This window comes from Vombatus ursinus, unplaced genomic scaffold (assembly GCF_900497805.2).
Source record: "Vombatus ursinus unplaced genomic scaffold, bare-nosed wombat genome assembly UNPS02009918.1, whole genome shotgun sequence".
In the NCBI taxonomy this organism is placed as follows: domain Eukaryota; kingdom Metazoa; phylum Chordata; class Mammalia; order Diprotodontia; family Vombatidae; genus Vombatus; species Vombatus ursinus.
In genome coordinates, this window is record NW_020949696.1 from 2955539 (window position 1) to 2971645 (window position 16107).

Below are 16107 nucleotides of genomic sequence, written 5' to 3' on the forward strand. Positions count from 1 at the left end.
CAGGTGCTATACCTTTACATGTGTCCAACGGGGTTATGACCGTCGCCCAGGCCCGGATGACCAGCTGAAAGCGTCATCTGAGGATCACCGACCACTCCAGACACTTTCTCTTCTTCCCGACGCTTCAAGCAGGCAGCTTTGGGGTTCAGATTGCGCTCTGTTAGGGCAAGAACACAGACCCAATGGGGAGACGCCTGAGGAAGCAGCAGGGAGTTAAGAGCTTGGCCGGAAGGCCAAGACTGACAAGTGGATGGGAAAGTGAGAACAGGACACAGTAAGCTAGAGACAAGGCAGGGTTGGGGGCTCTGCCTCCAAATGAGAAGGAGGGAAGGGAGGCAGCAAGGAAGGAAAGAAGAAAGGAAGGGGACTGAAGGAAGTTCTTCTTGGGGTTTTTCTCTCTGGGGGAGGGGCTCCCTCCCTCACATCTAAAACACCTCTCCTTCGCCTACCAGGGCCTAGCTCACTCTGCCCCAGGGAGAGTTAACCTTGGGGGGAAGAAAGAGACAGAAGTGATTATTGGTAATGCATTCTGTGCCAAAGAGTCATCATCTAGAGCTGTGCCCTCAGAGATTGAGGCTAATCATCTAATTTGAGACAAGGTCACTGAGGCCCTGAAGACACACAGGGAGTGAAGGGCAGAAACTCTGGTCCTATAATTCCAAAACCCGTTCTCTCCACTGTATCATGCACCATGGCCTAGCCAACAAGCATTTAAGTGCCTACTATGTGCCAGGCACCATGCTACACCCTGGTGAAGTCACAAAGTCTGAGGAGAATGCTACAGTCCCCTCTGAGTCAGGTAAACGTTCTGGTGTCTACGGCTCCACTCAGACCCCACCAGGAGTATGTTTTTCACATTTGGGAAGGCCAGTGACAAGCTGGAATGCATCCAGGGGAGGGGTGTAGATGGTGAAAGAAACGGAGCCCAGGCTATAGGTGAAGAAAGTGGACTTGTTTAGTCTGGAGAGGACAAGTCTTAGGAAGAACGTTCAAATTCACTTCAGCTCAGCCTCCATTACTCTGTGTTAAGATACCATGAACCCGGTACTCATGGGGTGACAAAGGGAAAGAACCCAGCCCTGACCTCAGGGAGCTTACATTTCTACTGGGTAGAGGGAGTACATACAAGGATAAGGTATGGTGGAGAGAGAAAGGGGCAGAGACCAAAGTACTTCTGGACTATTTGGGTAGGAGAAGGGAGAGTGAAGGGAAAGGCAGAGAGCAGGCACTAAGAGCTGAAGGAATCAGAAGAAGTTTCATGGAAGAGGGAACTCCAGGAGGAGATGTTAAGTGAAGGAAGATGAAGATTCTGTCAGACAAAGACTAGGAGGGAGTGCCTCCAGCTGCATGGACGGATGGATAGCCTGTAAGAAAGCATGGAGGGGGGTCAGGTAGGTGGTGCAGTGAATAGAGCACCAGCCCTGGAGAAAGAAAGAAAGAAAACGAAAATGTGGAGGGATGAGGGCTGAGGGCCTTCAGGGTTCATTGAGGCCAAGACAGGGAGACATAGAGGGAGGAGTTGGTATTAACCCAGGTTGTCTAGAATACAGAGCAGTCCATGAAGTGAATTATTTGACATAAAGCTAGACATGTAGTTTGGAAGATCACTTTTATTTGACCCCCACAGCAAGTTCCCGCAGCTTTGGAAGCAGGAGGGCAACACTTAGACCCATGGCCTTAGGAAGACATTGCTGAGCTTCTGCACCTGGGCAGCCAGGCTCTGGCCTCCTTACTCTTCCTGGAATCAGACCCTCCATCTCCTGACTCTGGACATTTTCAGCTCATGCCTGGAACCTTCTCCCTCCTGCCTTTCCTCAAATCCCAGCTGAAGTCCCACCTTCTGCAAGAATCCCCCTTCATGCCAGCGGCTTCCCTCTGCTGATTTGCACATCATTTCTCCCATTAAGACTGTGAGCTCCCGGAAAACAGAGACTGTCTTTCTGTCTTTGTGGCTCTGACATTTGGCACAGTGCCTGGCACATGGGAGTTGTTCAATAAATGTCTGCTGACTGACAAGAAGAGACGGTGACACAATCAACAGAAACAGGAGAGTTTTGGGGAGAAGGATAGAGTTCGGGGTGAGGTTGGGGGCAAGGAGAAGAGAATGAGTTCTATACTTTGACAATGCATCTGGGTTCCCACTGGCACAGCCAGATGAACATGTCTAAGCTTGGGCTGGAGTTCAGAAGAAAGAATAGGGAGAGCGGGGCTGACCCGAGAGATCTGAGCCCCCAAGGAAGGGTGATAACTGAGACAGGGGAGTAAATGAGATCATGAGGGAAACAGAGAAGAGGAAGAAGGCTCAGGATGGAGCCCCGGGGGAATGCCCACGCTCAGCAGGCTAGAGACGGACGAGGAACCAGTGGCTGAACGGGAATAACGCACATGCACACACACAGATGTAGAGGCCTTTCTGTGTGCACGAGAGAAGCACGCCCCCCCACACCCACCCCCAATACACAGAGACAAATGCACATAGACAGGCAGGTGAGCGTCTCTGGGCAGGGAGGGCTCCTGGCGGCGAGGGGCGGCACCCGCCTCGGACCGTACCTCGCACTTGCTGTTCGAGGCCCAGAATGACCTGCACGGCTTGTTGAAGGATGATCAGTTTGGTCTGTGCTTTGTCCGATTTTAAGTGCATCTGACACATGCGTCCCAGTTCTTTGAAAGCCTCGTTTATGTCCCGCACGCGCACCCTCTCCCTGGCGTTATTGGCCATCCTCCTCTCCCGGTCCCTCAGATCCTTCTCTTCCAGTGACAGGGCCTCGTCGGTACTGCTGGGTTCACAGCACCAGAGGCATTAGTCAGGGAGGGCAGGCTCTCTGAGGGGCTGGCTGACAGGGCAGGGGGGGAATGGGGTGGGAGATGGGGCCCAGACGGTTACCTCCTGGCCTGGTCAGCACCCCTGCCTTGGGGCCAGCTAAGACCTTTGGCAAGGACCTGGCTGGGCTGGGAAGGAAGGCTGGGAGACTAGAATTGGGCCCGTAAAGTAGTCTCCAGCCTGCAGTTTCAAGGACCAGTGTGTTGGTGTATGTGCATGCCCATAGATGTGTGTACAGTCACACGCATATGATTGGAAGGTGCTTGTCTCCATCTGTGAGTGCTTCGGTACGTGTGAATAAGTGAAGATTTAAAGCAGAGTTGGAGCCCACGGCAACGTTAAGGGAGGCAAGAGGCAGGGAGGCTGGCCTCGACCAAGACATGACCCATCTGCATGAACGTGGCCAACTCTGAGCCTCTTCCTTCTCAGCTCAAGGCTAACTGAACACAACTGCCTGGCAGAGGCCCACTGTTGGGGCTGCCATCTCCCCAAGGGAGACTCAGCTAGGCGATCAAGTGGTGGTGGGCGTGCAGTCTCCTAAATGACTACTAATTTCCCTTTCCCCTGGATAACTTTTTCCTCCCAGAGCAAAATGCTCACTAGGATTCACAACTCAGCATGGACTATGGATGATTTTTCTACCAAATGGAGTAAAACATGCCTTCTCTGGTGGCTTCATGCCTGGGATAGGACAGCCTCCACAACCTGAAGGTATGCTGTATATAGGGGGGGCTCTCTGCCTAGCAGGACTCAACTGGTCTGTCAGGGTCAGGGCTTACTCCCTGGCTGCTCTGTGGATCTTAAAAGCGCTAGTGAAAAGAGCATCCTTAGCATTATTATTAACAGGAACCACTACAATAATTATTGCAAGGTCTGGAGGATTCAAATAATGGATCACAGGATCAGAGATCCCGGGACAGGCACAGGATCGGGAATGAAGAATTGGACATCAGAAACAATGGAGTCAGCCAGACACGGAGCCCAAAAATCACAAACCACAGATTCCACAGAACGTGGCCTGCAGCCTGTAGCGGATGCCTCCGAAGATCAACTGGACAGCTCCAGACCAGTGCCTGCATACAGAAGGCTGGCTGATGGCCATCTACCTGATCTTATCTACAAACTGTCATCCAGGGACACTAACCCCAGGATCCAGCATGAAGGAATTTGGGGCCTTCTGAGTCAACCTCCAAGTCTGAGGACCGTCTAAGCCTGTTATCTCCTCGGGCCAGCTGGCTCTAGCTTCTCGTAGATATGTGCCTGCCTCTAGCTGCTAAGATGGGGGCGGGGGGTGGCATCCCACCCATGTCCCAGCCAGCACCCTGAGCTCAAACCCTTCCACATGCCATATTGGGAAGTAGGCATAAAATAGGACAATAGCAAAAGACCAAAGTGATCACGGCCGATGGTGATTTGTCTCGTCTGGATTGGTTATCTTTCCCCCTCTCCCACCATCCCTTGTTTTGGAAAAGAATTTAGGTTTGGATGCCTGGCCCTCAACTTCGATCCTGCCCCGGCCCGGGCTCCGTCTCCATCAGCAAGTACAAGGTAGGGAGTGGGCCACCGGGGGGTCGGCTGGGGACTGTCTGTGGGAGATTGGAAAGAAATCAACGGGGGGTGGGAGAGAAAGAGAAGAAAAGATGAGAGAGAGAAGGTGAATAAGCAGGGTGGGGAAGGGGGGGGGCAGGGATTATCAAACACACATTGCAACAAGACGCAAAATATTACAAAACAAGAGAGGCATGGGTAAAGTCCAAATGCCATTATGGGACAGCGGAGGGCAGGCAGAGGGGAGGGAGGCTCAGGCCCCAGGCCTGACATTCCAATCCGAGCAAAAGTGCTGCAGGGAAGAAAGAGTTAATGCGGCAGGAGGGATTTTTTTGAGGGGGTGGGGCAGAACCCAAAAGGAGAGGAAGGGGTTAATGATGAAGCGCATAGGTTCCAGACTTGAAAGGCAGGGGAAGATAGAGACAGAGAGGTAATTGCTCCAAGTGGTGGCATGGGGGTAGTAGAAAGAACTCTAGGCCTAGAGTCAAGAGCCCTGGGTTCAAATTTTAGTTCTGATTGCTTACTGAGTGAACCTGGTCAAGCAATTTCACTTCTTTGTGCCTCAGTTTCCTCCATCTGTAAAATGGAGATAATGATGCTTGGGAGAGGCAGCAGCATATAGCAGGGAAAAGCCCTCGTTTGGAGTCACAGGACAGTCTGAACCCTAGCTCTACAACTTATTAGCTGTGTGACTCTGAATGGGTCCCTTCCCTGCTTTGCACCTCAGTTTTCCCCATCTGTAAAGTGGGGGGGGGGGAGAAAAGAATTTAGATGAGATGACCTCTAAGTTTTCTATTATGATCTCTGCTACAGGCCAGGAGAGGTCAGGAGGTGGGCTTTAAAACCCAGAGGATGCACATCTTCTGAGTGAACTGAATAACTCAGGGGAGAAAAGTGGCATCTCCATGACCAGGAACAAGATTTGGATGGGCTCCCACGATATGCTGACCAGCAGAGGCCAAACTGGACTCAGGAAAGAGGCCATCCAGGAAACAACAGCTTGTGCTCTGGGCATGAGTCCTATCCAGAGCCTGCTATGGTGTGTGCCTATGAGTGTGATGTTCCAGTCTCCACCACCTAACTACCCTCCCCAACAGAAGGAAGCAGAATGTCCTTCAGACCAATCCCAGGGCTCCAGCAGGGGCCCTCCACCCCTGCACTACCTCCAGCTCTCAAAAGCTGGAAAGCCCAGAGCACTCAGGGCTGCAGTCTAAGCCCCAAAACATGTGAGGTACGGTTTTAAATTGACTGACCCCCCTTGGCTACCCCAGCCCCTCTGGGCAGATGTGTGTGTGTGTGGTGGTGGTGGGGGGCCCAGCCCAGACACTCAGCTAAGGTTTCTCATGACATCAAGGACCTTATTCTAGGCATTCTATCAAAGGTCTGGTGGGTTATGTGTATATGACTCAGTGAGGGAAGACAGGGAGAGAAGCAGGGGTGGGAGGGGGAGGGAGTGCAAGACGGTAAGCAATGAAGGGGCTGGGAGGCCCCGGGGGTGGGCCCAGGAGCCGCAAGACAGACAGCCAGACTAACGGACAGACAGACAGACAGCCCACGCCGGCCGGCTCCGTCCCAACGCTGGGCCCCCCCAGCACCGCGGGCCTCTCACTGACCTCGCACTTGCTGTTCCAGGTTCAAAATAACCGACACGGCCTGGTGGAGAATTAGAAGTTTGGTCTGCGGTTTTTCACTGTTAAGGTGGAGTTGGCACATGCGGCCGAGCTCTTTAAAGGCCTCGTTGATGTCGCGGACACGGAGGCGCTCACGGGCGTTATTGGCCACCCGCCTCTCCTTCTCTCTCTCCGCTTTCTGCTCTGGGGGGAGAAGTTCGTCCTCCTCATCCTCATCTTGACTAGGGGGTTCCGAAATAAGAGAACGAGACAGGGAACATTCTCCGTGGGTGCCCTCTGGGCTTGGGGCAGGGGACCCCAGGCATCCTGTCCTGGCACCCAGCTTGCTGGGACTCTGAACCCCAGCCCTGTTGTCCTCCCCACCTTCTGAGTGCCTCCTGCCATCTTGCCATGGAAGTGTGTGTGTGTGTGTGTCTGTGGTGTGTAGCAGTTATCAGGAGTGTGTGAGTGTGTGTGTGTGTGTGTGTGTGTGTGTGTGTGTGCATGGGAGCGAGGGCAGGGTTACCAGTACAGGTATTCAGGGACACCCACCTGACCTACGGAGGAATGTCTGCATGTGTCAGGGCACTGGACAGGCAGCCACTGATGCCTGGGGAGGGAAGTAGGGCACGGGGCCCTATGTTGCCTCATCTACCCAGGGCTTGGGGTAGGGGAGAGGGGCCATGGGGCCTAAGGGAGTTGACACAGGGTGGGAGGAAGTTAAGACAGGATCCCTTTCACACATGGCCCCTGGTCTGTGGCTGAGCAAAGGTCAGGCTGCCACCCTCCCCTGTGGGCTGTGGAACAGGATTAGGAAGGAGGGGAGAAGGGGCAGGGAAGTCCCGCAGAGAGGGATCAGCTCCCGGGGGCACCTTGTTCTAGTCCGGGAGGGTTTCATTTCCTTCTTCTCCTCCTCCGAGTTGTCTGCCACCGATGTGTTCTCCTCATCTTCCTTCTCCTCCCTCTTGATCTCACTAGTTCCTGAAGAAGCGCCAGCTCTCCCCAGCCCTGACGTCAAGCCTGCAGTGCAGGGCAGAGACCCAGTGAGAGACAGAAGACTGAGCCAATGCAGCTTCCATGTCCCACCCGCCCGAGACAACAGCACAGCAAAGAGAGAGCGCCTGGACTTGGAGGCAGGAGAACTGGCCTATGGGCGCACATCCATCAACAAACATTAAGTGCCTACTATGTGCCAGGCACCACACAAAAAGAAGCACTAGGCAGTCCCTGTCCTCAAGGAGCTTATAATCTAACAGGGAAGACAACTGATGAAGGAATATATACCAAGCAAGCTCGACACGGGAGATAATTAACAGAGGGAAGGCAGAAGTATGATGTGGGCTTGGGACTTGAAGGAAGCCAGGGAGGCCGGGAGGTGGAGATGAGGAGGGAGCGCATTCCAGGCACGGGAGACAGCCAGGAAGCCAGTGTCCCAAACTTCACAGTGGCTGCTCTCAATGTCCTCTGCCACTCACACTTTACAGAGAAAACCCTCACCACCCCCGAAGCGATCATCCTCCTTTTCTCAGCCAAATTCCATCAAACAGCTATGTTCAAAATGCCTCCGCTTCCTCTGCTCTCTCTTTCAAACCCTTTGAAACTGGCTTCTGACTTCACCATCAGACTAAAGTCACTCTCTCCAGAGCTGCCCAATGACTTCTGAATCACCAGATCTGACAGGTCTTTCCTCAGTCTACAGCGCCTCTTCTGTAACTCCATTCCCCATCTCTTTATCTTCCTGCTGGCTGTCCTCAATGCCCAGAATGCCCCCTTCCTCACTTCCATCTCTTGGAATTCCCGGTTTTCTTTAAGAATCAGTTCAAGGTCCATCCACCTTCTGCATGAACGCCTTCCTGACCCTCCCACCCCTGCCTCCTCCCTATTCATTCCCTCCCCTCCTCCCAAACTCCCTCCAGTTCATGTAAGTACATATCCATATACTGTCCTATATGTCCATGTTCTGCTTCCCCCCTCCCCCCAATTTGAGTGGAAGCTCCTTGAAGGCAGGGACCATTTCACCCGGTGGTGCGAGCATCTCCAGCTAACTTGCTGGCTTGAGAGACAGAAGGCCTTTTGCCTCTCAAGGACTGTTCCTCCCCTACCCTTCCACTCCCCTTTCTAGCACCCATGGCCTTACCGCTATAGGCATCCTGCTGCCGAGTGAGGTCAGGGAGTGAGCCGGGCTGCGAGGGGAGTGACACGTGGTTGTGAAGGAGACTGGAGTTGCTGGGGAGGCCATCCTCAGTGTGACTGCCCCCTACCTACACGACAATCAGAGGAATGGGCCCAAGGATGTGGTCCCCCTGCACCTTCCCCCCCCTACCTTATGACCAAATACTTTGGCTAGAGTTTGAGGACCAGGCAAAACCTCTCCCCAACCAACTCCAAAAGGAGCAGGGGACAAGGGTTCAGGACACTGATGCTCTGGGCTAAAGCCCACTGCAGGGGGGAAGGCCTTGGCCTGCTTCTTTGTCTTCCACTTTTCCTAATCTGGGAGGAGGGTTAAAAGCCACAGCAGGGTACAGGGGATTAGATGAGAAGGTTGGAGTTCGAATCCCAACAGGCACTGCGCTTCATCCCTTCTCTGATAAGGCCTCTCACCATTGCTTCTTCTATCAAATGGGGGGCAAGTCAGACCTTTATTGTGTGTTCCTTTCTAAGGGGGGGAGTGAGATGAAAGCCCTAGATGTAATCTCCCTGAGAGCCCAGATTCAGGGCACATCCCCAGCCAGCTCTGGGGTGGGCACCCGCCCAGCCTCATTTGGCCCCTGCTCACCAAGCTTGAGTGCCGCCCCACCAGGGGCATGACGGAGGTGGAGAAGGCCTGGCTGAGGGCGCCCACAGAACCACTGTGCCCTGGCGTGCCCCCAAGAATGCCATGCATGTCTCCCGTCTGCCCCACGGCATGACTCCTCAGCACGTGGATAGCTTCGTCTAAGTGATCTTCCATCTTGTTTTGCTGTTGGGGGTGAACAGGTGGTGAGATGAGGAAGGAAAGAGGAGGTGGAATTAGGGTTTTCCCTGCCTCCTCCTCATCCCCTGCTGTCCTGCCAAAGCCAGACAGGGTGTTGGGCTGACTATCCAGTGTGGCTTATTTCCCCTTCCAGCTCATGCTTTGTGGCTCTGGGAAAGGGAACCCTACAACCTTCTAGGGGGTGTCATTTCCCCAGGCTGTGGAATGGGGACCTGCTTTTGCCTCTAAGAAGCCAAGAGAATGAAGGAGAAAGGCCGTTCTAAGGTCCTGGTATTCAAGAGGTGGTCCCTCTATCTGTCTCACACTCCCCTACCCCCCGCCTATTAATGTCGGTACTAGTGCATGCACCCCCACCTACCCAGGTACCTCTATACACAGAGGCATGGGTATGGGGGAGGGTCTTTGGGTCACAGGGTCTCTTTCTGTGGACACTAAAGTCAAGCCTATTTGGAGGAGAGGAGAGGGAGCCTAGGACAGCCCCTCTGAATCCTCCATGGATCTCTCCTGTCAGGTGGGCAGACATGTTTGCTCAAGGGGTGGGAGAGGAGGAAGAAGCAGGGACACTCACTAAATTGTGAAGAGTTCCTTCGTAGCTGGGAGATAAGGCACCGGTTGCTCCTGGTCGGGGCCACTGGGATGTGCCTGAAACACAAGACTTGGGTTCAAATCCAGACTCTATTGCCACTAAGCTGTGAGACCCTGGACAAGTCACTTCCAGTCTCTGGGCCTCAGTTTGCTCATCTGTATAATAAGAGGGTTCGATTAGATGAGTTTTACAGTTCTTGGCACACTATAAGTTCTTAATAAAATGCTTTTATGGTTATTTTTTTGTCTATTCATCCCAAGTTTCCTTCTGGCTTTGACCAACAATGTTCTAAAGGCTGACAATCTATGATCCAGAGGCCCAGCATTTTACAACAGGAAGGACCTGAGAGTTCTGGGTTCAAAGCCCAGCTCCAACACTTACTAACTGGGTAACAATGCAGCAAAACACTCCCCCCCTCACCAGGCCTCAGTTTTCTCCTCTGTAAGATAGGGATATCAGCAGTTGCACTACCTAGCCCCAGAACAGTTTTGAGGAAAGTGCCTGGTGTTGTAAAACCTGATGGGAGTATAGAATTTCTGATCATTTATCATTATGACCTTGAGACGCCTGCAGTGCTGACTCATACCACAGGGGGGCACCATCTACCCACCCAACAAAATTCAGTGTTGACAAAAAAATTCAGTGTAGCCCGCTTAGCGCTAATAGCATGTGGGAAGGCCTTTGGGGCATTGGGGGACCCACCCTCGTATCTCTCTCCTAAAATCTTCCCCATCTAGGTCTCCCCCAGTTCACCTGGGCAAGAGTCAAACACCAAAAACAACACCTCCACTAATAAGATTAGAATGGACAACAGGAAAAATCTGAAGGGGACAGAGAGGAGAATGAGGTGCCAAAGCCAATAGAGCATAGGAAATCTGGAGTCAGACAATCTGGGATGAGTCTGACTTTGCTCCTTACTATGTGACTCTTTGGCAAAGCACTTAAACCTCTCTGGGACTCAGTTTACCCACTTATAGAATAGAGGGAGTTGGTCTTGCTCCAAATTCTATGATTCAATGCTGAAACTCAAGACACCGGGAGTGAAACTTCACTGTGCCTTCTGTGGACTAAACCTCATCTCGCTTCAGTCCCCAACCAGAGCCATTTTCCCGGGGGGGGGGGGGGGGGGGGGGTGTGGGAGAGGAGGGCAGTTTGGGAGCAGAGCCTGGCTCCTTGAGGGTCAGAGAAATCAATTCCCCTGCTAGCTTACTCTAAGGAGACTCAGGAAAGTGGTGGCCCCAGGACGAGAGTGGGCACCCCGACCCCATCAACCCCCATTGGTCAGCAGTTTAGCCTGCAGGGACAATTTGCCTGGATATTCAACAGTCTTCCTTATCCCTTCCAGTGGTTCTTGGGGCTACAGGGGAGAGAGCTTCTGGGCCTATTTAGCGAAGTGAGAGTCACTAAGGCTTATAGTGAGAGCGGGAGGTGGCCCTGAAGGCACCGAAGGCTGGTGGCGACCCCACCTACTGGGGGCCCAGAAGTATTTTTAACCTAACTGCCAGCCCTTCCAGAAACCCAGAGATTTCACTTCCCTCTCCCTCCAGCTGATCCTGAAGGGGGAGGGTGATGTGAACAAACCAGGGGACTGAGTATATACCTACAAGCGCCTTCTATAAAGATATCTGTATGTGTGTGGGGAGGGGGAGGGGGAAGAGGGACGTAGGAAGGGAAACAGGGAAAGGGAAGGGAGAGAATAGAGGGACAGGGAAGAGGAAAAGGGATGAGGAGGGACAGAAGAGAAGGGAGTGGGGAGGAAGAGGAAAAGGGGGAGAGAGAAGGAAGGAGAGGGATGGAGGGGGGAGAGAAAAATAATTCAGGAAAAGAGAGGGGGCAGGGAGGAAAGAGAGGGAGACAGTAGGGGATGGAGAGGGAAGGAAGAGGGACAGGGAAGAGGAAGATGGTCGGGGAGGGAGAGAAAAGACAAAAGGGGAAAGGAGGGAGAGAGAAGGAAGGAGAGGGATGGAGGGGGAGAGAAAAATAATTCAGGAAAAGAGGAGAGGGGGCAGGAGGAAAGAGAGCGAGAGGGCTGAAGGAGGGGGATGGAGGGGGGAGGAAGAGGGGAGAAGGAAAGGGGTCCATTGTTGAAAGCTAGCAACATGACCATTTATGAGCGTACGTGTCCATCTGTGCAGCTGGCATGGCAGGAAATGACTATATACAGAGTACATATATGTTACAGTATAGTAGGCACATGCATGGGGACCAGGATGAGTGGTGATGTAAAGCAGAAAGACTCTAGGCCTGAAATTGAGGCACAATCGAATCCCTGTTCTGCCATTTACTTGATGTGTTCACCTGGACACGTCACGTGTTGGATTCACTTTCCTGACCTGAACGCTCCTTTCCTTGTCTCGTCCCCCAAGGGTCAGTGATATTCCAGGGATGTGTGTCTGCGGCAGGGGAGGCAGGTTTGGGTGTATGTGGGGAGCGGCACCTGCTTCAGTGCTGAGGGTGGGAGCCCACGTATACGTGAGTCAGAGAGCATGGCTGTGAGCACAGACAGGGATGTGTGTAGGGGAGGGGACAAATGAATTATTCAAGCACTTATGAAACCCCTCCTATATACCAGACTTTGTGTTAAGCACCGGGGACACAAATAAAGGTGGACAGGCCCTGACCACAGGAAGCTTAATCTCTGAACGGAGATGCTTCATCCAGATGAATGAGTAGTAACTTTGGTGTGAGGAGTCAGGGGGACGGCGAGGGCCAGGGGTAACAGCAATGTTATTTTGACTTGTTTCCAAAGTAAGAAATAAGAAGAATGAGTGAGCATGGTGGAGGAAGAGCAGGAAGACAGCTGACTAGCTATGGTGAGCTCTCACCAACAAGGCCAGCCTGGCCTGTGTGCATGAAATAGCCCATCCCACAGGCCCTCACCAACAGCCCTCAGCTGGTTCTGGGTTGGTTGGCTGGTAGTGCTGTGGCTGCTAAGAAAACCTACATACCTAGTCTTATTGAGGTATGCTGAACACGGGGACTCTCCTGGACTGGGGGAACTATGCACCCTACAAAGGTGGGATGGGCGGGGCACAAAGCCATCATCCCAGGATGTTTCTGAAAGAGCCCTGCCACGCCTGAGACCCAAGGAGCCTTCCTAGGGCAAAACCCTAGAAGCTGACCTGTACCCTGTTTGTCGGGCAGCACAGTGGACTTCAACACCACCCTCCCCACCTCCGTCCCCTCCCCCTCAGCTATCCTGGCTTTGCAGTGGGGTCTTCTCCCTTGGCTGAGACATCACCTCAGCTCTGAAGTCTAGCACCAGGGTTTGGGGAGGTGACCAGAGGTGCTGGCTATGGCTGTGGCTGGGGACATTCACAGCTCATCCTTCCATGCTTGCCTGCCTGGTGCTTGGGGTTGGAGGAAGGGAGGTGACTGCTGTGCCACGGCCAACTCCACAGCATTTATTAAGCACCTCCTATGTACCTATGTGAGACACTGTGGATGCAAAGAGAGGTGGATTGGTGTAGTGGAAATAGTCAGAAGACCTGAGTCTGAACCCAAGTGCAGACGCTATCATCCGGGCAATGGCAGGTGAGAACAGGACCTCAGTATGTTAGAGGCGCCTTGAAAATGGGCTTGGAATTTAACAGGTGAATTTCCCATATAACCACCTTCTCCAGTGGGCAGCTAGGCAGTGCAGTGGATAGAGCGAGTGCCAGGCCTGGAGTCAGATCTGGCCTCAGACAGCTGTGTGACCCTGGGCAAGTCACTTAAACCTGTTTGCCTCAGTTTCCCCATAAGTTGGAGAAGGAAATGGCAAACCACTCCAGTAACTTTGCCAAGAAAACCCCAAGAGGGGTCACAAACATGACTGAAATGATATGATATGAAATAGATATGACTGAAAAACAAAAACCTATCCGGTAGGCCAGATATAGGAATGGGGTGACCAAGAAAGGCAGATTCTGTTGTGTCCCAGTCTCTCCTGCCCCTCCCCCCATTCCTCTTAATCACATACCTGCAAGTCCCTGAGGGGAGCCCACCGGGGTTGAGGGGTTAGAGGGAAAGTTATTGCTTGAGTGGTCTGGGGAATAGATCTAGAGAGGAGAGAGAGAGAGAAAGAGACAAGTCATTCAGGTGGTACCCCTGAACTGGTGAGACATCTCTATGTCAGCTGGGGGCTTCCAATGTTGGATTACAAAACAAAAGAAACCAGGCAGCTTCTCAGTGATGGCTGGGCTAAAGCAGTAGAGATGGCCTTTGAAATATCACCATTACTGGGGCAGCTAAGTGGTGCAGTGGATACAGCGCCAGCCCTGGAGTGAGAAGGACCCGAGTTCAAATCCAGTGCAGATACTTACTAGCTCTGTGACCCTGGGCAAGTCACTTAACCCTGACTACCTCCAAAAAAATAAAATAAAATAAAGAAGTATTACCATTGTTATAGATTTCTTTTTTGTAGTTACTGATAGAAAGAGCAGGAGCATCTGGAGGCAGAGGGACTTGGGTTTGAACTCTGGTTTTCCCAGTGTGACAGAGGACTCGTTTACCTGGGTTCAAACTAGATTCCTGACGTTCACTAGCTGTGGGACCATGAGTCTCCTAATAGTTAGAACGTAGCCTCTACTTGATACAAAAGTCCCTTCAAGGGCTGCTTTGGAAAGCATAGAGATAAAGGAATGGGAGCATTTACTGGCTTCTGGAATGACTTCAGAACTACTGTCGTGGAGGGTTAAATTCTTGCCCTGTCTGCCGCCAGTTTGACAGCTAATGAAGTCATGGCAGAGGGAATGAGCAGGGGCCCCGAGGAGCCTGGTTATCCTGGTGGACTGGGGCAGTGTGGCCTGGAAGATGTGAGCATCCTGGACATGGGCTAGGGAAATTAGCTCCAGAGAGAGAAGGCACACTGGTTCTGAATCAGAGAATCTAGGTGTAGCTCCTAACTAGCTAGGTGACCTTGGGGAAGTGATAACTTCCCTGGGCCTCAGTTTCTCCACCTGTAGAATGCCTCTAGAGCCATCATTCTATGAGCAGCCCCAATGGCATCTCACATCTCACCTGAGTTCTGCCCCCACCCCCATACTCTGCACATCTGGAGGAGGTCCTTAGGCCAGGGTGCAGATGAGGTCTGGGCAGGCAGTGGGAGGGGGTGACCCAAAGGAGAGGACAATGGTGAAGGGAGGTTTGGGTAGAGTGGTCGAACGTGAGGCCCCCCGGTGCCACTGTTCCCACCATGCCTTTCGCTTCCTGGCATATACACCCGGTGCTCTCAGTTTCAGCCACGTTGGGGCGACTGTGGTGAGGCCATGGGGGGGAAGCCATGACAGGAGGGAGAAGGAAATGGGACTACCTACAAAGTGGCAGAGCTCAAGTGCAGCCTGAGTGAGCTGCTGGGAATACGGGCTCCCAAGCTCGGTCGGGGGGAGCAGGAGGGCGAGCTTCCGCCGCTGTCTCCTCTCTTGGTCAGTAGACTCTGGGAACTGGGGTGTGGAACACCGGCCGGGAGGTAGGAGGATACATGTGAGGAGCCTGGATACCTCTGACCCCCCTTCAGCATCCCTCCTTCTCCCACCATATGCATGCCGGCTCCCTCCTGGGACTCCCACAGGGCTGGGGAGCACTCAACCCTCCCGACCCAAAGGGAAGGGAACCATGGCGCCCTTCCAGGAGGCGAAGGGAAGCCTGGAGCCTGAAGCGCTCTTCCTGGGCTCACACAAATCTGCCTCTAGAATTCCCCAGTCCTGCCCATCGCTATCCCAGGGGAGAGAAAAACTGGCAGAAGCAGCTCTCACCGAAGCCAGTGCCTTCCCAAGTGCGTCTCCAGAGCTACCAGCTGTAGTCCCTCTATTACCTGTGATGGAAAGAGAAAAGGAAAGCACAAGTCACCCCACCTGCTCCCACTCCACAAGAGGACAGCCTCCTGCTACCAGACATAGAACCTCAAGCGTCAGAGGGTACCTCGGAACATGGAATATGGGAGGCCCCTCAGAACAGGATGTGAGAGCTGGGAGGGTCCTCAGAACCCAGAATGTCAGAGTTGGGAAGGTCCTTAGAACACAGGATGTGAGAGCTGGGAGGGCCCTCAGAACCCAGAATGTCAGAGCTGGGAAGGTCCTTAGAACATAGGATGTGAGAGCTGGAAGGGCCCTCAGAACAGGATATCAGAGCTGGGAGGGCCCTTAGAACCCAGAATGTCAGAGCTGGGAAGGTCCTTAGAACACAGGATGTGAGAACTGGGAGGGCCCTCAGAACCCAGAATGTCAGAGTTGGGAAGGTCCTTAGAACATAGGATGTGAGAGCTGGGAGGGCCCTCAGAACAGGATATCAGAGCTGGGAGGGCCCTTAGAACCCAGAATGTCAAAGCTGGGAAGGTCCTTAGAACACAGAATGTGAGAGCTGGGAGGGCCCTCAGAACAGGATATCAGAGCTGGGAGGGCCCTCAGAACCCAGAATGTCAGAGCTGGGAAGGTCCTTAGAACACAGGATGTCAGGGCTGGGAGGGCTCTTAGGACACCTCAGAGAGATGAAATCACAGGACGTGTCCACTATCAGACATCTGTGACCAAGAGGGAAGAAGAACTCGGGTCCCTTCACACCCAGCCCAAGTGTGCCATACTCTACTCTG

General features: G+C 53.0%; 1 protein-coding gene across 6 annotated transcripts in view; it reads right to left on the bottom strand.

Moving 5' to 3' along the window:
* Window positions 1-16107, bottom strand: part of TCF3 (transcription factor 3) — a 103014-nt gene that overhangs the window by 6856 nt on the left and 80051 nt on the right. For 4 of the 6 annotated variants that reach the window (XM_027853230.1, XM_027853231.1, XM_027853229.1 and 1 more), the window contains 8 exons: window positions 15275-15333; window positions 13501-13579; window positions 9522-9595; window positions 8756-8938; window positions 8117-8240; window positions 6852-6999; window positions 5983-6221; window positions 13-157 (listed from right to left, as the gene is read on the bottom strand). In XM_027853230.1, the coding sequence (XP_027709031.1) occupies window positions 15-157; window positions 5983-6221; window positions 6852-6999; window positions 8117-8240; window positions 8756-8938; window positions 9522-9595; window positions 13501-13579; window positions 15275-15333 (1049 nt within the window). In that variant the 3' untranslated portion in view covers window positions 13-14. Of the gene's footprint in view, window positions 1-12; window positions 158-2550; window positions 2778-5982; window positions 6222-6851; window positions 7000-8116; window positions 8241-8755; window positions 8939-9521; window positions 9596-13500; window positions 13580-15274; window positions 15334-16107 lie in introns of all 6 variants that reach the window. The other 2 variants (XM_027853233.1, XM_027853232.1) reach the window with 2 other exon arrangements.